The sequence below is a fragment of the Melanerpes formicivorus genome, unplaced genomic scaffold, assembly GCF_026170545.1.
Source record: "Melanerpes formicivorus ecotype bairdi unplaced genomic scaffold, bMelFor1.0.p_v2 SCAF_87, whole genome shotgun sequence".
NCBI classification, from domain to species: domain Eukaryota; kingdom Metazoa; phylum Chordata; class Aves; order Piciformes; family Picidae; genus Melanerpes; species Melanerpes formicivorus.
Window position 1 is genome coordinate 669271 of NW_027142439.1, and position 22836 is coordinate 692106.

A 22836-nucleotide genomic window follows, 5' to 3' on the forward strand; every position below is an offset into this window, starting at 1 on the left:
AGGGATGAGGCTTCCACCACCTCCCTGGGCAACCTGTGCCAGGCTCTCACCACCCCTCATGGGGAAGAACTTCTTCAGTCCTTTGTGTCATCCATCCTTCCATCCCTCCCTTCATCCATCCATCCATTTTTCCATCCATCCATCCATCCATCCATCCATCCATCCATCCATCCCTCCCTCCTTCCCTTCCTCCCTTCCTCCCTCCCTCCCTCCCTCCCTTCATCCCTCCATCCATCCATCCATCCATCCATCCATCCATCCATCCATCCATCCATCCCTCCCTTCATCTATCCCTCCCTCCCTGCCTCCCTCCATCCCTCCCTCCCTCCATCCCTCCCTCCATCCATCCCTCCCTTCATCCATCCTCCCTCCCTGCCTCCCTTCATCCCTCCATTCCTCCCTGCCTCCCTTCATCCCTCCATCCCTCCATCCATCCCTCCCTTCATCCCTCCCTCCCTGCCTCCATCCATCCCTCCCTCCATCTCTCCATCCCTCCCTCCACCCCTCCCTCCATCCATCCATCCCTCCCTTCATCCATCCCTCCCTCCCTGCCTCCCTTCATCCCTCTATCCATCCATCCCTCCATCCCTCCCTCCCTCCCTCCCTCCTTCCATCTCTCCATCCCAAGTCTCCTTCTTTTTCTTTTGGTTTCCAGTGCCACTCTTTAAATGACTTCAGATCACTTTCAGCAGATTTCACACTTCTGGAAGCCCATATGGTCGTCACATTCTTTTCTGATGCCACTTGTTTATGGCTGCAAGACAATCAACATGGATTCACACCCCCTTTTTCCCCCCCAAGTTTTCCATTTATTTTTATAACCCCCAGACTCTTTTGTACACAACTCCAATAAGATTAATTCACCACTTCTCCAAGGGATGCTGCCAAACTGAACACACCAGCAGAGAAGGCCTGGGGCAAAAATCTGCTCCATCTTGCCATGCTTTTCATTTGTGCCAGGCTGCAAGCTAGCTGTCACTCCAAAAGAATGCTCAGGTTTTCTTTGGACCATCTACCAAAGCACCAGAAGAGCATCTGACGACCTGGTGTGTCTAACAGGGAAGAGAAGAGCAGGGCACATCTGCAGCTGCATCCTTGCAGTGTCACTGCAGGGCTCCTAGTGGTGCTGAGAGCAGTTTTGTACCCTGCAATGAGCTATGGCTAAGGTAGGTATCCAGTTCCATGGATTTGGCAGGAAGGTGCTAAGGAGAAGAGTGGGCAGGAGGAAAGGAGCCTGGGGCCTGTCCTGTTTCATTCTGAACACAGGGCTGCAGATTCAGCCCCAGATATTTGTGTCCTGTCTAAAGAGATGAGAGAGGGGATGTGTCAGGGAGCTTTGGGAGCAGGCAGTGCAGGAGCACCTCCAGGGTTGTTTTGGCCAAGGAGGGGTAAAGGCTGTCCTGAGTGTGATTCTTATGGGGCATCAGTTTGGTGGAGGAGAGAGATGAGCTGGCTGGAAGGAGGGGAAAAGACCAAAGGGAAAATTAACAGAAGGAGAGGGAAGAAGAGGATTTGTGGGGACAGGCAACAAGAACCAAAAGGTGCTCCATCTACAGAGAAAGAGGTTGAAACACATCAGGCACATCAGCCTGTGAGCTCACAGCATCACCAAGGTTGCAAGAGACCTCAAAGATCATCGAGTCCAACCTGTCACCACAGACCTCAGAGCAAAGGTTGTCTTGGAAAGCTGGAAAACACTGTACTCTTGCACTTCTGGCAGCCTGGCAGCTTCAGTGTCCTCAGCCCTCAGGGCTGATGTCTTCCCTTCACCATCCCTGTATCTCACCCCAAAGCCTTGGAGAGCACAGTCTTGCATGGACCCACATGCCCAGAGCTGGTGCACCATCTGGGGATGGAAAACAAGGAGGAAGTCACAGCTGGATCCTATCTTGCTGCTCCTTTCCTACCCTTTGGCTTGTCCCAGCATGCCCCTGATGCCAATGCCAGCTCTAGCCTCCCTATCTCTTGCCCAGGTTGGTGGCAGTGGTGGTTTTTACTGCTGCCATAGGCAGCCTCAAAACTCCTTTCTTCTAACTTTCTGCACAGTCTTTGCAGACTCCAAGAGTGAGCATCCTCAGCCCTGTGGTGGAAAAACATACAATACATTGAATACAATACATAGAATAGAGCAGGTTGGAAGGGACCTTCAAGATCATCGTGTCCAACCCATCAACCAATCCAACACCACCTAAACAACTAACCCATGGCACCAAGCACCCCATCAAGTCTCCCCCTGAACACCTCCAGGGATGGTGACTCCACCACCTCCCCAGGCAGCCCATCCCAATGGGCAATCACTCTCTCTGTGTAGAACTTCTTCCTAACCTCCAGCCTGAACCTCCCCTGGCACAGCTTGAGACTGTGTCCTCTTGTTCTGGTGCTGGCTGCCTGGGAGAAGAGACCAACCTCTGCCTGTCTACAACCTCCCTTCAGGTAGTTGTAGAGAGCAATAAGGTCTCCCCTGAGCCTCCTCTTCTCCAGGCCAAGCAACCCCAGCTCCCTCAGCCTCTCCTCACAGGGCTTGTGTTCCACACAAAGCAATAAGCTCTTGAAAGGAAGGAAAGCAGCAAAGTGCTGGGGAAAGAAACTTAAGGGCTAATCTTCAGTAGCCAAAATCAACAAGCAGAGCAATTACAGAATCACAGAATCACTAAGAACATCTTCATTGATGATCTGGATGAGGGCATTGAGTCCATCATCAGTAAATTTGCCGATGACACCAAGCTGAGGGCAGGAGTTGATCTGCTGGAGGGTAAAGAGGCTCTGCAGAGGGACCTGGCCAGGCTGGGCAGATGGGCAGAGGCCAAGGGCAGGAGATTGAACACATCCAAGTGCCAGGTGCTGCACATTGGCCACAACAACCCCATGCAGTGCTACAGGCTGGGGTCAGAGTGGCTGAGAGCAGCCAGGCAGAGAGGGACCTGGGGGTGCTGGTTGATGGTAGGCTGAACATGAGCCTGCAGTGTGCCCAGGCAGCCAAGAGGGCCAATGGCATCCTGGCCTGCATCAGGAAGAGTGTGGCCAGCAGGAGCAGGGAGGTCATTCTGCCCCTGGACACTGCACTGGTTAGGCCACACCTTGAGTCCTGTGTCCAGTTCTGGGCTCCTCAGTTTAGGAAGGAGGTTGAGTTGCTGGAAGGTGTCCAGAGAAGGGCAACAAAGCTGGGGAGGGGTCTGGAGCACAGCCCTGTGAGGAGAGGCTGAGGGAGCTGGGGTTGCTTAGCCTGGAGAGGAGGAGGCTCAGGGGAGACCTTCTTGCTCTCTACAACTTCCTGAAGGGAGGTTGTAGACAGGCAGAGGTTGGTCTCTTCTCCCAGGCAGCCAGCACCAGAACAAGAGGACACAGTCTCAGGCTGCGCCAGGGGAGGTTTAGGCTGGAGGTCAGGAAGAAGTTCTACACAGAGAGAGTGATTGCCCATTGGAATGGGCTGCCTGGGGAGGTGGTGGAGTCACCATCCCTGGAGGTGTTCAGGAGGAGACTTGCTGGGGTGCTTGGTGCCATGGGTTAGTTGTTTAGGTGGTGTTGGATTGGTTGATGGGTTGGATGTGATGATCTTGAAGGTCTCTTCCAACCTGGTCTGGTCTATTCTATTCTATTCTATTCTATTCTATTCTATTCTATTCTATTCTTCTTTGGTTGGAAGAGACTTCAAAGATAATCGAGTCCAACCTCTCAGCACAGACCTCATGACTAAACCATGGCACCAAGTGCCACATCCAATCCCCTCTTGAACACCCCCAAGGATGGTGACTCCACCACCCCCCTGGGCAGCTTTACTTGAAGCTTTGCTTTCTTGTGAGCAAAAAACCCCAGACAGGGTGGGGAACAGTGGGACCCACAGCCCCCTTATGGCAAACCATGTGAGGAAAGAACACCCACTCCCTGTCACAGTTAGCTGAACCCCAATAACCTCTCCAGGATCTGGCACGTGTGAGCTGCACAAAGGTGGCTGCAGGGATTGTAAAACTGGTGTTAGGTGGTTGTGCACTCTGCAGCTGGGTCTGGCCTGGGAGGCTCTGGCCCTGAGTCCACTGCACACAAGGAGCAGGAGCCCTCCGCTGGCACTGCTCCCCTCACAAGCAGCATTGCCTTGGCAGGAGCTTGGTCATACTCAGCAGATTATCTCCCTACCAGGAGGGCTAAAATGTTCATCACAGTCAGTAGTGGAATTCGTGCCAGCCAGCCAGCCTCCTGTGTCTTGCTCCAGGGCTTGTGCCCAGCAGATGCTCATCCCCATCCTGAGCACAGCCCGGCGTGCTTGCTCGGTGGGCTGTGACTGCTTCCTCGCCCGCGGCTCTGCTGCAGCGGAACGAGCTGGCTAAGCTCTTAGGGTCATCATCTCACCGGGCTCTCCTGCTCCCCAGCTTGCTGCTGGGAGAGTCGGCAGCAGAGCAGTGATGGGGTGGGAGTCCAGCACAGGCACTGCCAGCAGCCGGCAGGACATGCAGGGCACAGGGTGTGCGAGGGCAGGCGGGCTCACCGGCAGGGACGGCTGCAGCAGGGGTGGGTTTTACACCCCCCTGTGAAGTGAATGCTCTCGGGCTCTTCAGGGGCGCTCCCTGCAAAGCCCTCAGCAGGCCCTGGGGGCAGAAGCATATTTCAGGCCCCCGAGACACGGTGCCTGGGGCATCATGCCAGGAGCTGCAGGGTCCCTGCCAGCTGCCCCGCGGGTGTCAGCTGCCGTGGGCTGGCAGCTCCTGGCGCGGACACTGCCGTGCATGAGAGCCACGAGATGGCACTAGCTACTTGTGCAGCCCGGTGGCGTCCCGGCAGGCTGCACAGAGGAACCAGAGCACAGCATTGCTGTGATGCTCTCACCAAACACGGGCGCTCTGCACTCACAGAGGTGGGAGCAGGGTGTGCCTCCTCCTGACTGGTCGGCTTTGGCTAAACCCATTCCCATTGCCACTTCATTGCACGCTAAAGGCCAGCAGTTTGTACTGATGTTGGGCAGGCCGAATGCACAGCCTCCACCTACCAACCTGTTGTGCATTTTATGCCTCATATGGTCAGGAGAAAAGCAATTAGAAAGGACAACTGAGTTGAAAGTGAGCTGTACTCGATGCAAAAGGCTGTACCAGAGCAGACAGGCTGTGCCTGCTCAGCTGGGAAGCTCACTAAGACTCCTGATGCCATGTCTGTGGCTAGGCTGAAGCAACACTCTCTCTGTAAATGGCTAAATAAAAGCAAGCTGATGTAAGCTCCAAGGGCCAGCCCAGCACTGTTTGACTCTTGTCCCCACCCACGTGCATAGCACAGAGGGTTTTGCTTCCCTCCTGGATTGCTGCAGGTTCCTTATAGCTTTAGGGTACAATTAGTCTATCTTGCAGAGGAGGTTGTTAGAACCATCCCTGGAGGTGTTTAGGAAGAGCCTGGATGTGGCACTTGGTGCCATGGTTTAGTTGATCAGATGGTGTTGGGTGATAGGTTGGACTGGATGATCTTGAAGGTCTCTTCCAACCTGGTCTAGTCTAGTCTAGTCTAGTCTATTCCATTCTATTTGAAGTGAGGACTGTGTTGCAGTCCAGCTGAGAGGTGTTCTCAAGGCATGACCCTCATGGGTTGGTGCAATGTCTAAAGTGCATGCAGGAGCACAGAAGGATGCAAAGTTTGGGATGGTGTTGGAGACAGAGGGGTCCAGGCTTCATGTAGTCTGTTCCAGAGTGGGCACCAGGTAATGTGTCCAGTTCTGGGCTCCTCAGTTGAGGAAAGATGTTGAGTTGCTGGAAGGTGTCCAGAGAAGGGCAACAAAGCTGGGGAGGGGTCTGGAGCACAGCCCTGTGAGGAGAGGCTGAGGGAGCTGGGGTTGCTTAGCCTGCAGAAGAGGAGGCTCAGGGGAGACCTTCTTGCTCTCTACAACTACCTGAAGGGAGGTTGCAGCCAGGTGGGGGTTGGTCTCTTCTCCCAGGCAAGCAGCACCAGAACAAGAGGACACAGTCTCAAGCTGTGCCAGGGGAGGTTTAGGATAGATGTTAGGAAGAAGTTCTTCCCAGAGAGAGAGATTGGCCATTGTGATGTGCAGCCCAGGGAGGTGGTGGAGTCACCATCACTGAAGGTGTTTAGGGAGAGCCTGGATGAGGCACTTGGTGCCATGGTTGAGTTGATCAGATGGTGTTGGGTGAGAGGTTGCACTTGATGATCTTTTCCAACCTGGTTAATTCTATTCTATTCTATTCTATTCTATTCTATTCTATTCTATTCTATTCTATTCTATTCTATTCTATTCTATTCTATTCTATTCTATTCTATCCTATCCTATCCTATCCTATCCTATCCTATCCTATCCTATCCTATTCTCTTGGAGAAAACAGCTTGAGGAGTTTCAAAACCACCAACCAAATGAAGCAGTTCCTGCACCTTCTCCCTGTCCTCCTTCCATTTACTCCTGTAGGCACCTCACAGGATTCAGAAGGCCTTCCAGGGCTTTCTACCCTGAGCATTTGGATTCCTCCCTCACAGGCAGACACGGAGGATATTTCCTACCAGGTACCTCACAACCTGGCTGTCCCTCTGCCCAGGCTGTCAGGATGGTTCCCAGCACCATTGCCTACCACTCTGACTTCAGAAGAGGAAGCGCTCAGTGGAACTCCCTGTGTGCTGGCTGCAATTAATCATGACTCTCCTCTCACACAGGGCATGGACTCAGGGCACATTTCCTCTGCAGAGACCAGAGGGATGAAAAGACATTCAGTGGGAAACTAGACAACTGGAGGGAGGCTGAGTCCCTGGGCAGGACAAGGTAGCAGTTGGTCACGCAGCGATCTGAGCACAGGCTTTGGCCCGGGGTGGCTGGGTTCGGGGTAAATTTAGCAGCTTACGCCACAGTCAGCCCTGGAAGGTGGGAAAGGATGCCACGGGGAGGAGTGCTCTGGACTCCAATGACACTTAGGCTCAGAGGAGAGAGAATTCCTTGCCTCAACAGAAATGATGTTGAGCTGGTCTGGGGAGGACTCAGCCTGGTTTTACAAAGGAAAATCACACCTCGTAAACGTAGGAGTCGTTGTGGAAAGCACCGGCGAATAGGTGCAAGGCTAAGAACAGTTCTCCAAAGTCCTTGATCAAAGCCTCTCGGAGAAACCACGCTGTGACGGTTTGAGAGGTAAGGTTATGTGAACAAAGGACTGATTAAAAGGCAGGAAACAGAAGGCAGAAATAAATAGCCAGTTCTGACAGTGGAAAGAGGCTGGCAGCGGAGTCATGCTGGGATTTGTACTCAAGCTTATATCGTTCAGCACGACTTAAACCGGCAAAAAAGAGGGGGAGGGGGGAGCCTGATCAGATGGGAGTTTGTTGAGGTTATTAAGCATCCAAGACAGTAAAGATGATGAATGGCTGGGGAAGCTGCAGAAGAGCCTCACAATGCCCAGCAACGGAACAACAGAAAGGCAGATCAAATTCAACACAGCCAGTTCTGAAATTAATTACCTTAAAAAGAGAAGTCTAATTTTACCTACATGATGATGGGCTCTGAACTGGCACTGCTGGAGAATTAAACCTTGCTGGTACACAAAGGTCTGTCAAAAGGGAAGCTCAGGACTCAGCCAAAGCAAGGAGTCACATTCCTAGGAAAGGAAGAGAAAAGGAAATGGAACAAACCTGCAAGCCATTCTTCGGCTGCACAGCGCATCTGCATCTCCCCTGCTCAGCATGCCTCAAACCACATCCAGAGTGCGGTGCAGAGTATCGGCTTCCCCAGCCATGACAGAGGGAAACTGGAGAGAGTTCAGAAGGGCTGGAAGCACAGAGATGCTCAGGGAGCTGGAGGAGAATCAGGGGAGACCTTATTGCTCTCTACAACTCCCTGAAGGGAGGCTGTAGACAGGTGGGGGTTGGTCTCTTCTCCCAGGCAACCAGCACCAGAACAAGAGGACACAGTCTCAAGCTGTGCCAGGGGAGGTTTAGGACAGATGTTAGGAAGAAATTCTTCCCAGCAAGAGAGATTGGCCATTGGGATGTGCTGCCCAGGGAGGTGGTGGAGTCACCATCCCTGGAGGTGTTTAGGAGACTTGATAGGGTGCTTGGTGCCATGGGTTAGTTGATTAGATGGTCTTGGATGATAGGTTGGACTCAATGATCTTGAAGGTCTCTTCCAACCTGGTCTGGTCTATTCTATTCTATTCTATTCTATCCTATTCTATTCTATTCTATTCTATTCTATTCTATTCTATTCTATTCTATTCTATTCTATTCTGTTCTGTTCTGTTCCGTTCCATTCCATTCCATTCCATTCCATTCCATTCCATTCCATTCCATTCTACCTGATGAGCAAGGAGAGGCTTCAGGAGTAATGTCCATCTCCCATCACTTAAGAGGGTTACAAATAAGACAGAGCCAGAGTTTCTCAGAGGCATACAGCAAGAGGGAAGGATCACAAATTCAAACCTGGGAAATTCAGACTCCAGATTAAGAAGCAATTTTTCACATAGAATAGAATAGAATAGAATAGAATGGGATGGGATGGGATGGGATGGGATGGGATGGGATGGGATGGGATGGGATGGGATGGAATGAACCAGTTTGGAAAAGACCTTTGAGATCATCGAGTCCAACCTCTCACCCAGCACCATCTGATCAACTCAACCATGGCACCAAGTGCCTCATCCAGGCTCTTCTTGACCACCTCCAGGGATGGTGACCCCACCACCCCCCTGGGCAGCACACTCCAATGGCCAATCTCTCTCTCTGGGAAGAAAGAGGCACAGAACAGATGGATGTTTTAGAGAAACCTATGTAGCCATTACTGGTCTGGAAATGATGAGCAGGAAAAACCTGAGGCTCTTAAACTATGTTGTTCATAATTTAACCAAAACAATGTGATACATAAGCAAATGCCATGAACCCTGTGCATACTGAGCTCTCTGAACAGATTAGTCTCTTACCAAACAATGGGAAAGGAATGAGTGAAAGTCCACCTCTGGTGAAACACTCTTCAGTCTGACTTGCTTTATTACAGACAGAAAGGGGGTTGTACACTCTCATCACTGTTTTGCCTGACAGTAGGGACACTCAACCATTCCAAAACTTGGTTACAAGCACCATGAATGTAAACAACAACATGGACTTTATTCCCAGTTAAGTATCAGCAAACAGAACAGAAATACTTGGAGACAGAACCAGTGGAGGCTGCATAAATTCAGAGTGCTTGGAAGCTCATTTGGCTTTCTTCCTGTTAGGATTAAGGTGGTAAAGCCTGGAGCTGAGATGTTCGTGGAGCTGCTGGTTAATGCCACACATGAGCCTCAGGACTGGCACTTGAGCAGGGAGGTCATTCTGCCCCTGGACACTGCACTGGTTAGGCTGCACCCTGAGTCCTGTGTCCAGTTCTGGGCTCCTCAGTTTAGGAAGGAGGTTGAGCTGCTGGAAGGTGTCCAGAGAAGGGCAACAAAGCTGGGGAGGGGTTTGGAGCACAGCCCTGTGAGGAGAGGCTGAGGGAGCTGGGGTTGCTTAGCCTGGAGAAGAGGAGACTCAGGGGTGACCTTCTTGCTCTCTCCAACTCCCTGAAGGGAGACTGTAGCCAGGAGGGGGTTGGTCTCTTCTCCCAGGCAACCAGCACCAGAACAAGAGGACACAGTCTCAAGCTGTGCCAGGGGAGGTTTAGGCTGGAGGTTAGGAGGAAGTTTTACAGAGAGTGATTGCCCATTGGAATGGGCTGCCTGGGGAGGTGGTGGAGTCACCATCACTGGAGGTGTTCAGGAGGAGACTTGATGGGGCTCTGAGGGAGTATAGAGCAGGTAAACAGAAGCACATCATGACACATGAGGTTCAACAAGAGCAAGTGCAGGGTCCTGCAGCTGGGTGGAGGCAATCCCAGGCACAAATCCAGGCTGGGCAGGGACTGGCTGGAAAGCAGTCCTGAGGAGAGAGACTTGGGGGTGCTGGGGGAGGAGAAGCTCAACAGAAGCTCTCAGTGTGCACTTGCAGCCCAGAAAGCCAACCAGAGCCTGGGCTGCAGCAGGAGAAGTGTGGCCAGCAGGGCACGGGAGGTGATTCTCCCCCTCTGCTCAGCTCTGGGGAGACCCCACCTGGAGTCCTGCCTCCAGTTCTGGAGCCTCTATTGCAAGAGGGATCTGGAGGTGCTGGAAGGTGTCCAGAGAAGGGCCAGGAGGATGAGCAGAGGGCTGGAGCACCTCTCCTGTGAGGACAGACTGAAGGAGTTGGGGCTGTGCAGTCTGCAGAAGAGAAGGCTCCCAGGTGACCTCATTGTGGCCTTCCAGGATCTGAAGGGGGCTACAGGAAGGCTGGGGAGGGACTGCTCAGGATCTCAGGGAGTGCTAGGACTAGGGGGAATGGAATGAAGCTGGAGGTGGGGAGATTGAGGCTGGAGGTGAGGAGGAAGTTCTTCCCCATGAGAGTGGTGAAGCCCTGGAATGGGTTGTCCAGGGAGGTGGTTGGGGCCCTGTCCCTGGAGGTGTTTAAGCCCAGGCTGGCTGAGGCTGTGGCCAGGCTGATGTAGTGTGGGGTGTCCCTGCCCATGGCAGGGGGGTTGGAACTGGATGATCCTTGTGGTCCCTTCCAACCCTGACTGACACTGTGACACTATGATTGTATGACACATCCTTCATTGGTGCTCTTTCTGGTCCCAGACATTTCCTAAGAGAACAATTTACCCACAACTGGAATAAGCCTAAACAGTCTGGAGGGCAGGAGTAGGTTGATCATCTCCTGTGCTCTCAGAGCTTGCAAAGCTTCTCCTATTTACACATTGTGGTTAGCACCAAAGGCAAAGCCTGCTTCTGGTACATGCTGTGATAGCATCTCACAACCTGGACTGCAGCCTCATGCCTCTTTCCCTGTGTGGAGGAAATGACAACAACAGAAAAATCCTTGAGGAGCAGCATCCTGCCTCTCCACTGTCCCTCTGGTCTCTTCTGGACTGGGAGTGTGGGTTTAACAGAATCCCTTCAAACCCCCTTTAAACCTGAGCTCAATTCCCCTCAGGCTCCCTTCCAGAATTGTCAGTGCAAACTGCTTTCACTGGAACAGGACAGGAGAGCTGTCCTGCTTACTGTGACTATTCCTCAGGGCATGTGTGTGCTTTTGAGGGGGCTGTTTGTGTGTGTGTGTGTTTGTTTGTTTAGGGTAATAAAACCCTAATTGTTCTTTGCAAAGCATCAGTTCTCCTGAGTAAAACTACTGGCAATAGAGCAAACATTTTCCTCCACAGATGCTTTCTGCTCTGCCATCCATCACAGTGCCACCATGGCAGGGCTTCCTCATCAGGGCATAGGTTACCTGCAGCATTCTTCATACACCTTTGGAGGGGGCTGTTTTCTCCCTGGCCAGAGCAGAGCCACAATCAGCACTGCTGCTCTGCCAAAAATGTAACTTTTCAGCCCATGCCTGATGCATGTGGTGAATGGAGCCATGGCCAGCTGGCAGCCAGGCACTAGTGCTGTCCCCCAGGGATCAGTGCTGGGCCACATCCCATTCAATAGCTTTATTGATGAGCTGGATGAGGGGATTGAGTCCACCATTAATAAGTTTGCAGACACCACCAAGGTGGGGGCAGGAGTTGATCTGTTAGAGGGTTGAAGAGCTCTGCAGAGGGACCTGGACAGGCTGGGCAGATGGGCAGAGTGCAACAGGATGGCATTCAACAAGTCCAAGTGCCAGGTGCTGCACTTTGGTCACAGCAACCCCAGGCAGTGCTACAGGCTGGGGTCAGAGTGGCTGAGAGCAGCCAGGCAGAGAGGGACCTGGGGGTGCTGGTTGAAAGGAGGCTGAACATGAGCCAGCAGTGTGCCCAGGCAGCCAAGAGGGCCAATGGCATCCTGGCCTGCATCAGGAAGAGTGTGGCCAGCAGGAGCAGGGAGGTCATTCTGCCCCTGGACACTGCACTGCTCAGGCCACACCTTGAGTCCTGTGTCCAGTTCTGGGCCCCTCAGTTTAGGAAGGAGGTTGAGTTGCTGGAAGGTGTCCAGAGAAGGGCAACAAAGCTGGGGAGGGGTCTGGGGCACAGCCCTGTGAGGAGAGGCTGAGGGAGCTGGGGTTGCTTAGCCTGGAGAGGAGGAGGCTCAGGGGGGACCTTCTTGCTCTCTCCAACTCCCTGAAGGGAGGTTGTAGCCAGGTGGGGGTTGGTCTCTTCTCCCAGGCAACCAGCACCAGAACAAGAGGACACAGTCTCAAGCTGTGCCAGGGGAGGTTTAGGCTGGAGGTGAGGAGAAAGTTCTTCTCAGCAAGAGAGCTTGGCCTTTGGGATGTGCTGCCCAGGGAGGTGGTGGAGTCCCCATCCCTGGAGGTGTTCAAGAGGGGACTGGATGTGACACTTGGAGCCATGGTTTAGTTAGTCCTGAGGTGTTGGGTGATAGGTTGGACTTGATGATCTCTGAGGTCTTTTCCTACCTTACTGGTTCTGTGTTTCTGTGCAGGCTGTGCATACAGCTCCAGTCCTGGTGATGGTACTTAGCTGTCAGACTAACAGCTTGGTTTTGAATTGGAGCCAAAGAGGTTACCAAGAATGAGCTTTTACAGATCACCTCCTGAAAAACCAGTAAAATTTGACCTCAGAGAGAGTAATTTGAGAATGAAATGTGATTTACTCACACAGGTGTGCACTTGCACTGGACACATGAAGAATATGTTTCTGAACTGATTGTTTCCAACAGACACTTAGCCACCTCATGCAAACCAGGGAGCTGCCCTGTCTTTGGGACTAGTGGTGCAGCCACACATAACAATAGAATAGAATAGAATAGAATAGAATAGAATAGAATAGAATAGAATAGAATAGAATAGAATAGAATAAACCAGGTTGGAAGAGACCTTCAAGATCATGGTGTCCAACCCATCAACCAATCCAACCCACCCAAACAGCTAACCCATGGCACCAAGCACCCCATCAAGTCTCCTCCTGAACACCTCCAGGGATGGGGACTCCACCACCTCCCCAGGCAGCCCATCCCAATGGGCAATCACTCTCTCTGTGTAGAACTTCCTCCTGACCTCCAGCCTGAACCTCCCCTGGCACAGCCTGAGACTGTGTCCTCTTGTTCTAGTGCTGGCTGCCTGGGAGAAGAGACCAACCTCTGCCTGTCTACAACCTCCCTTCAGGTAGTTGTAGAGAGCAAGAAGGTCTCCCCTGAGTCTCCTCTTCTCCAGGCTAAGCAACCCCAGCTCCCTCAGCCTCTCCTCACAGGCCTGTGCTCCAGACCCCTCCCCAGCTTTGTTGCCCTTCTCTGGACTCGTTCCAGCAAGTCAACCTCCTTCCTAACCTGAGGGGCCCAATGCTGGGCAATGCTGGGCTGTCCTCCATGTTTTGTATTCCCAAGGCATAAGCTCTGTGTTGGGTGGGTTAGCAGCAGCAAACCTTGGGTTACCACTCAAGTGGTTTTACCAGCAGCCCTGATGGCTTCCTGCCAGCTGGAGGAGCCCATTTTTGAGAGCTGGACAGGCTGTGTAAGGTTTCCCTTCTGGCACCTTCTGCATCCTGGGCTGTCAAAGGAAGAGAGACAGCACAGCTTGCTCTTTCCTGGGGAAGGAGCAAATCTCCTCCTCCCCTCAGCACTTCCAGCTGTGAGGTAAGAAGGACACCTGTCCTCGCAGGAAAGGTCTTGCCTGCCTCCACTGGAGGCTGGTTGCTGGGGCCTGCTGTGCTTGGGGCTGCCTTTGGTCTGGTGGGAGGCAAAGCTGATGCCTTTCCTCTCTCACTTTCCCTCATTTCAAGGGAATTTCTCAAGAAAGGTCAAGGAGTTTGATGTCACAAATGAGCCTCTGCTTTCTGTCAAAGGGAACTGGACTATTATTTGATGCTCCAGGTATTTCCTTCACCACCTTCAGCCTAAGGGGTGGTCATAGGAACCATCCACCTCGCACTGCCATGGACAAGCCTCTGTTGGTCATCTCCCTCAGTACAAAGGGACAGGCTGCAAGAACAGACTGCTTGACTGTGTGTAGCTTAGGGACAACCATCTCTGGGGGGTCCAGGTGCTTCCTTCACATGTTTGGCATGCTCTGTTTCATCACCTCTCCTCAGCAAGGAATCCTCTGCGAGCTGAAGGTGGGCCCACTGCTGTCACATTTGCTCCAGAAGGTGTAAGACACAAGAGACCTCAGATGTAAAATTCCTCTTCATTAGCTGGAGATGCTGGACAAGCACTGCCAGGAGCACCCAGAGAGCCAGCAGCTGCTCTCGAGGAGCGTTTGGGCTGCTTGGAGAGAGATGCTGACATCAATGAGCTGGAAGACCATTCAGGAAGAGGAAGAGAAGGCAGCACACCATCCACTGACTCAAAGGTATTGCACATGTCTGATAGAGGCCTTCCACCAGTGGCCTCCTGTTCAGCCTTACTGTGCTTCCATATGGGAAGAGAGGCTTCCATATCATGGCAAAATCCATTAAGGGCAGAGTATGCAGAGACCACAGACAGGTCTGAGGCAGACAGCTTCATCCCTGTGTCGACGTCAGTCTCCTGGGCACCCTCCAAGTCATCAACATTGAGCCTGGGGCTGCACCTCCACGTTTTTAACCTGGCTGCAGGTGAGCCAGCATTCAAAAACTGCAAGGGCTCACCGAAATCCACAGCCCCTGAGGCTGAGGAGGGGCTGACGGTGGGCAGGCAGAACAGAGACTTGCTGCGCTGAAATGGCCACGAGACGCTGGAGGCACTGCTGGCTCTGCGTGCAAAATCTCCTTCATCACCCTGCCTCAAGTCCTGCTGGGAGAAACCAAGATAATGGCCAAGGCCATTAGTGTGGTGCACTGTGTTCTGACCTATTTCTTTTGGCTGCTGAGGGCCAGGCCGGTGGCTGGGAGGAAGAAAGGCTGGCAGAGCAGCGGAGCGGGGATCTGTTGACACAGATGGATGTGGTTGCTTGTTCTGCTGTGCAGACTTCCTACACCAACTGCCTGCTTGCTGCAGCCGGGAGAGGGAGAGAAGAAGATCACATTAATAGAGAACTGGCAGCCTTACAACTGCTGAGTCTCCATTGCTGAGTTGTTACTGCAAATAATTACGAAGCAGACCTCATTCGGTATGCTTGCAGCAAACGGTTCACTTCAATAACAAAGAGAAAGAGCCCTGCCAAAACCCCCAAATATTTACAGAAGAAGCCTTGAAGACAAGGAGAATAAATGGTAGAGGAGCCCTGCCTTGTGGGCTGGATTACACCAGCTAGAAGTTCTCACTTCCTATTGCCTTGTGCAGACTCATTCATGTTCTGCCTTCCACCACTGCTGCTGTAGTGGACAGCTGAAGAACAGGAATGAAGGGATGGAGATGCATGCTGCCACCATTATCATTTCCCATTTCTTCCTTAATACAGTGTTAAGCTTTTTAGCTGTGTCCTCTGAGACATTACAAAGCCTTTAGCAAGCAACCTCATCCTCAATGGCAATTTGCTACTCCTTTCAACTCTCACATTCTCTCTGTCACATATGGTTAGCTGAGCAGCGTGCTCTACAAACCACTTCCTCTCCTAACTAGCTTCTGATGACTTTAAGCACAGCATTAAACACCTAAGTTGCTTGTAGGCACCTAGGCTGATGGTTATGACCTGAGCTGGGACCTGAATCTCATCCCTAGGGCAGGATTCAGTTGTTTACCTGCCAGACAGTTGAACATTTACACAGGGACAGCAGCTGTGACAAATGGGGAGCCAATGGCACTCTCCAAAAGCAGCTGGAGGCCTGGTGGCCTTCCTAGGGAATTACAGAGCCACAGAAACATTCAGGTTGGAAAAGGGCCTCTCAGGATCAGCAAGTCCAACCCAGAACCCTACTCTGTAAGGTTCACCACTAAACCATGCTCCTAAGCACCACATCCAAATGACCTTTAAAGACACCCAGGGCTGGTGACTCCACCACCTCTCTGGGCAGCACATTCCAGTGCCTGACCACTCTTTCTGTGAAGTCTTTTCCTAATGTCCAGTCTAAACCTACCCAGTCACAGCTGGAGGCTGTTCCCTCTTGCTCTATTTCTGATTACCTGTGAGAAGAGACTGGCACAAGGCCCTCCATGATGTCCTTTCAGGTGGTTGTAGAGAGCAATGAGGTCTCCCCTCAGCCTCCTCTGTTCCAAACTAACCATCCCCAGCTCCCTCAGTCACTCTTCATCAGATTAATTCTCCAGGCTCTTCATCAGCTTTCTTGCCCTGCTGTGCACTGGCTCCAGCACCTCTCTTGTATTGAGGAGCTCAAAACTGGACACAATACTTGAGGTGTGGCCTCACCAGAGCTGAGTACAAGGGGACACTCCCCTCCCTACTCCTGCTGGACACAGCATTGCTGATGCATCTTCTTCCAGGCAACCAGCACCAGAACAAGATCACACAGTCTCAAGCTGCACCGGGGGGGGTTTAGGCTGGATGTCAGGAGGAAAAAGTTCTTCCCACAAAGAGAGATTGGCCATTGGGATGTGCTGCCCAGGGAGGTGGTGGAGTCACCATCACTGGAGGTGGTTAAGGAAGAGCCTGGATGAGGCACTTGGTGCCATGGTTTAGTTGATTAGATGGTGTTGGGTGATAGGTTGGACTGGATGATCTCTGAGGTCTTTTCCAACCTGGTTAATTCTATCCTATCCTATCCTATCCTATCCTACCCTATCCTATCCTATCCTATCCTATCCTATCCTATCCTATCCTATCCTATCCTATCCTATCCTATCCCATCCCATCCTATCCTACCCTATCCTAAAATGACCAAAACAGCAAAACCCAGATGAACTACCTATTAACAATCCCAAATCACAAACTAACAAAAGGTTTCTAACCACATCAGAAGCAGAAGAGTCTTCTGAGACAAGTAATGGATAAAGGTGGAGCTTGATTATTTTACCCAAGAGATTGTATGACATGACATGACAGAAAGGGACAAGACCTGGCAACAAAGGAATCATAGAATCATAGAATCAGCTAGGCTGGAAAAGACCTTCAGAGGCCCTTTGTATCCCCTGTCTCTAAAAGCAGCCCGTACATTGCTGCTCCTGACATCTCGCTGGGGCGCATCACATTGTCTTAGTGACCCAGATCTGTCATAACTATCTTCTGCTTTTCAGTGCAGAGCTTTCTACCAGGCACAAAAGGATTTTCACATCTGCACAAAATGTTCTGCTCCATTGTGACAGCCTAGCTAGAGTGAGTGCCTAGCTGGAGGTGCTTCATCGGACAGCCAGCCCATCGGAGCTCGCTTAGGCACTGCAGATGAACGTACAGGCTGATGGACTCACAACGGGCCACGGTAGAATAGAATAGAATAGAATAGAATAGAATAGAATAGAATAGAATAGAATAGAATAGAATAGAATAGAATAGACCAGGTTGGAAGAGACCTTCAAGGTCATTGTGTCCAACCTATCACCCAACACCACCTAAACAACTAACCCATGGCACCAAGCACCCCATCAAGTCTCCTCCTGAACACCTCCAGTGATGGTGACTCCACCACCTCCCCAGGCAGCCCATTCCAATGGGCAATCTCTCTCTCTGTGTAGAACTTCCTTCTCACCTCCAGCCTACAGAAAGGCTGGGGAGGGACTGTTTAGAAGGGTCTGTGGTGATAGAATGAGGGGCATAACCTACTTCTTTATCATACAACAAGCTCTGTTCCTTAGTGCCATAAAGAGTGAAGTTAATTAATGGAGAAATTAATCACAGAATCACAGAATTTCAGGGGCTGGAAGGGACCATGAAAGATCATCTAGCCCAACCCCCCTGCCAGAGCAGGATCACCTACACCAGATCACACAGGAACACATCCAGGCAGGTTTTGAATATCTCCAGAGAGGGAGACCCCCCAGCCCCCCCTGGGCAGCCTGTGCCAGGGCTCTGTCACCCTCACAGGGAAAACATTTTTCCTCCTGTTTACGTGAAACTTCCTACACCTCAACATCCACCATTGCCCCTTGTGCTGTCACTGGGCACCTCTGAGCAGAGCCTGGCTCCAGCCTCTTGGGACTCACCCTTTACCTATTTAGAATCACTGATGAGGTTACCTCTCAGTCTCCTCTTCTCTAAGCTAAGGAGCCTTCAGCTCCCTCAGTCTCTCCGCGTAAGGAGGATGTTCCACTCCCTTCATTGTCCTTGTGGCTCTGTGCTGGACTCTTTCAAGCATGAGGAACAGTGTGGCCAGCAGGAGCAGGGAGGTCATTCTGCCCCTGGACACTGCACTGGTTAGGCCACACCTTGAGTCCTGTGTCCAGTTCTGGGCCCCTCAGTTGAGGAAGGACACTGAGACACTTGAAGGTGTCCAGAGAAGGGCAACGAAGTTGGGGAGAGGCCTTGAGCACAGCCCTGTGAGGAGAGGCTGAGGGAGCTGGGGTTGCTTAGCCTGGAGAAGAGGAGGCTCAGGGGACACCTTCTTGCTCTCTACAACTACCTGAAGGGAGGTTGTAGCCAGGTGGGGGTTGGTCTCTTCTCCCAGGCAGCCAGCACCAGAACAAGAGGACACAGTCTCAAGCTGTGCCAGGGGAAGTTTAGGCTGGAGGTGAGGAGAAAGTTCTTCCCAGAGTCCCCATCCCTGGAGGTGTTCAAGAGGAGATTGGGTGTGGCACTTGGTGCCATGATTTAGTAGTCATGAGGTCTTGGGGGACAGGTTGGACTTGGTGATCTCTGAGGTCTTTTCCCTGCCCAGGGAGGTGGTGGAGTCACCATCACTGGAGGTGTTTAGAAAGAGACTGGATGGGGTGCTTGGTGCCATGGTTTCATTGATTAGATGGTGTTGGGTGGGTAATTCTATCCTATCCTATCCTATCCTATCCTATCCTATCCTATCCTATCCTATCCTATCCTATCCCATCCTATCCTATCCTACTCTATCCTATCCTACTCTATTCTATTCTACTCTATTCTATTCTATTCTACTCCTATTCTGTTCTATTCTCTTCTCTTCATTGTACCTACCTGCAGATATCATAAATCCTGTCTACTTTGCACATATTCATTGCATTTCACTGCAGTTCTGCTTGTAAATGCAGCTTCTCCTGCTTCCAACTGAGCTGCTCTGGCCATTTAATGTTGGGGGCAGTTTTGAACCCACCACACCAAACACAGATTAAAAAGTAGAGAGAGAGAAAGGGAAAAGCATGTCTACACTGGAGCACTTGGAAGGGCAACTTGCTTCGTGCAGCTGGGCAGCTTTAAGTACTTGGCCTACCTGGGAGATGCTTCCACTAACAAGGTAATTTTGCTTTAGCTAAGACATCAGTTTTTAGGGGTAGGGCATTTTAAGCATTTTTCCTAGCTCCTCTCATGTTCCTGTGGACAAAGAAGAGCATTTCACTTTATACAGGGTATTTGCTGTTACTCCTGCTTCTGCTCACAGCTAGGGCTCACAGCTCCTGGTCATGCCCAGAGGGCCTGACAGGAGGTAACAGTGGATGAGCAAGGACAAGGGGACAAGTACAACAGACTAGGAAACATCACTGAACACAGCCTGTTTCTGAACAGCTCTGTTTATAGGAGAAACTGTTTAGAACAGAACAGAACAGAACAGAACAGAATAGAATAGAATAGAATAGAATAGAATAGAATAGAATAGAATAGACCAGGTTAGAAGAGACCGTTGAGACCATCAAGTCCAACCTATCACCCAACACCATCTGATCAACTAAACCATGGCACCAAGTGCCTCATCCGGGCTCTTCCTAAACACCTCCAGGGATGGGGACTCCACCACCTCCCTGGGCAGCACATCCCAATGGCCAATCTCTCTTGCTGGGAAGAATTTCTTCCTAACATCCAGCCTGAACCTGCCCTGGTGCAGCTTGAGACTGTGTCCTCTTGTTCTGGTGCTGCTTGCCTGGGAGAAGAGACCAACCCCCACCTGGCTACAACCTTCCTTCAGGGAGTTGGAGAGAGCAATAAGGTCTCCCCTGAGCCTCCTCTTCTCCAGGCTAAGCAACCCCAGCTCCCTCAGCCTCTCCTCACAGGGCTGTGCTCCAGACCCCTCCCCAGCTTTGTTGCCCTTCTCTGGACACCTTCCAGCAAGTCAACCTCCTTCCTAAACTGAGGGGCTCAGAACTGGACACAGGACTCAAGGTGTGGCCTAACCAGTGCTGAGCACAGGGCACAATGACCTCCCTGCTCCTGCTGGCCACACTCTTCCTGATGCAGGCCAGGATGCCATTGGCCCTCTTGGCTGCCTGAGCACACTGCAGGCTCATGTTCAGCCTACCATCAACCAGCACCCCCAGGTTAGCTCAATCCTGTCTGGTTTAGTTATGTTGTTATTTAGAAGAGCTATTTCCCAGTGCTGCTCCTGATGATATGAGCAGATAGAGGAAATAATAGGGGAGCTTTCTTTAATACTCTCTTCTTAAAGCAATATAACTGAAGGCTTTCCTGACCATGAGAATGTTGAACTGCACTACATGTAGGGATCAGAAGGTCCATCTGATGAACCTCTGGTGAATAAAGATTAGAGGCTAATCCTATATTGTAGAGAACTGGATTATGTGGACTAGGAAGACTTTTCTATATCTATATTCTGTAGCTTGCCAGAGATCACAGAGAGGATTCAGTGACTTAACCAGGATTAAAACTCAGGTAAAACTAGCTCCTAGCCCTGTGCCAAGGCTCTTGACTGTCCTCACTTGTTCCAGCCTAGCACAGCACATGGAGAGTTGCATGCAGATTAGTGTAATCACTCCTCCTCCTTTTAGCCTTACAGGGCTTCTATGAGCAGGTGACTGCCTGGTGGATGTGGGGCAGGCTGTGGATGGAGTCTACCTGGACTTCAGCAAGGCCTTTGACACCGTCCCCCATAGCAAACTGCTGGCCAAGCTGTCAGCCCCTGGCTTGGACAGCAGCTCTCTGAGCTGGGTTAGGAACTGGCTGGAGGCTGAGCCCAGAGAGTGGTGGTGAATGGTGCCACATCCAGCTGGCAGCCAGGCACCAGTGGTGTGCCCCAGGGAGCAGTGCTGGGCCCTGTGCTCTTTAACATCTTCATTGATGATCTGGATGAGGGCATTGAGTCCATCAGCAGTAAATTTGCAGCTGACACCAAGCTGGGGGCAGGAGTTGATCTGCTGGAGGGTAGAGAGGCTCTGCAGAGGGACCTGGACAGGCTGGGCAGATGGGCAGAGGCCAAGGGCAGGAGATTGAACACATCCAAGTGCCAGGTGCTGCACATTGGCCACAGCAACCCCAGGCAGTGCTACAGGCTGGGGTCAGAGGGGCTGGAGAGCAGCCAGGCAGAGAGGGACCTGGGGGTGCTGGTTGATGGTAGGCTGAACATGAGCCTGCAGTGTGCCCAGGCAGCCAGGAGGGCCAATGGCATCCTGGCCTGCATCAGGAAGAGTGTGGCCAGCAGGAGCAGGGAGGTCATTGTGCCCCTGCACACTGCACTGGTTAGGCCACACCTTGAGTCCTGTGTCCAGTTCTGGGCTCCTCAGGTTAGGAAGGAGGTTGACTTGCTGGAAGGTGTCCAGAGAAGGGCAACAAAGCTGGGGAGGGGTTTGGAGCACAGCCCTGTGAGGAGAGGCTGAGGGAGCTGGGGTTGCTTAGCCTGGAGAAGAGGAGGCTCAGGGGTGACCTTATTGCTCTCTACAGCTACCTGAAGGGAGGTTGTAGCCAGGCAGAGGTTGGTCTCTTCTCCCAGGCAGCCAGCACCAGAACAAGAGGACACAGTCTCAAGCTGTGCCAGGGGAGGTTCAGGTTGGATGTTAGGAAGAAGTTCTACACAGAGAGAGAGATTGCCCATTGGAATGGGCTGCCTGGGGAGGTGGTGGAGTCACCATCACTGGAGGTGTTCAGGAGGAGACTTGCTGGGGTGCTTGGTGCCATGGGTTAGCTGTTTGGGTGGGTTGGATTGGTTGATGGGTTGGAAACGATGATCTTGAAGGTATCTTCCAACCTGGTTTGGTTTATTCTAATAAAGGTTTATTCTAATAAAGGCCTGCCAGCCCCACAAGGTTCAGAGTGGATTTCCAGGTGTGGCTGCTCGTGGGAGAAACCATGAGAGGCAAGCAAGAGACATTGGTCTTGCACTGCACTTTGTGTCATGGGATGCCAAACAGAGAAAAACCTATTTCTGTACCTCAAGGACAGCAGGAGACACATACAGCCACTCTTCTCAGCTGAACAGCCTTCTCCTGTCCCCTCAGTCCTGCCCTTGGCTTTGGAAGCAGTTGCAGCTGCCTAAGCTTCCTGAATACCTGTCTTTTTTAAGCCCTTTCCTTCAGCCTTCTCACAGTTTGCTGTCTGCATTGTGTGTCACCTCGCTGCAGCCTGGCAGAGCCCTGCCCAGTACAACCTGCATCAACCACAAGCTCAGCAGAGATGCTGGAGAGGAGGCTCAGCCACCTCAGAGGACAAAGACACGACCTGGCTTGACACTTTGGTGTTGACTGAGGTTCCAAACCCAGGGAGAAAGAGCTCACCACAAAGATGCACAACAACCCCAGCCACTGACTGACCAGATCTGCTCTCTGTTGGGACAGATACTTTCATCTGGTGCTAATCTGCTGCTCATTTATAATCTCTGCACAAATCTTTGTGAAGCCTGGAGGGATTTGGAGTCTTTGTGTATTACAGTGGGCTGCAGAAGAGTTTCAGGACAAATACCCAGGAGTGCCATAAACAGCTTGGGGCAAAGCTCACAGAAATGCACCTACAGATCCACCTGGGCTGTCCACACCTGACACAGCAAAATTCCTGAGTGCTCTTGCAGCCTATTTGGGGTTTTTAAGAAAGCAGAGAGTGATCTCATCACACATTAGCTCTATTAAGCACTGCCAGGAAGACTCCACTGAGGTCAGAACCCAGACAAACAGTGAGGGTGACAGAGCACTGCAACAGGGAGGTTGTGGAGTCTGCTTCTCTGGAGACTTTCAAAACCCACCTGGGTGCATTCCTGTGTGGACTACCCTAAGTCATCCTGCTTTGGCTAGAGGGTTGGATTGA

At 51.7% G+C, this 22836-nt stretch overlaps 1 protein-coding gene across 5 annotated transcripts in view; it reads right to left on the reverse strand.

The window, feature by feature from the left end:
- Window positions 1–788: 788 nt before the first annotated feature.
- Window positions 789–22836, reverse strand: part of FAM124A (family with sequence similarity 124 member A) — a 50435-nt gene continuing 28387 nt past the window's right edge. Inside the window, exon 4 of one of the 5 annotated variants that reach the window (XM_068165253.1) lies at window positions 789–1846. In XM_068165253.1, coding sequence (XP_068021354.1) covers window positions 1634–1846 — 213 coding nt within the window. In that variant the 3' untranslated portion in view covers window positions 789–1633. Of the gene's footprint in view, window positions 1847–7282; window positions 7563–12258; window positions 12480–13179; window positions 14853–22836 lie in introns of those variants that run through there. The other 4 variants (XM_068165255.1, XM_068165254.1, XM_068165252.1 and 1 more) reach the window with 4 other exon arrangements.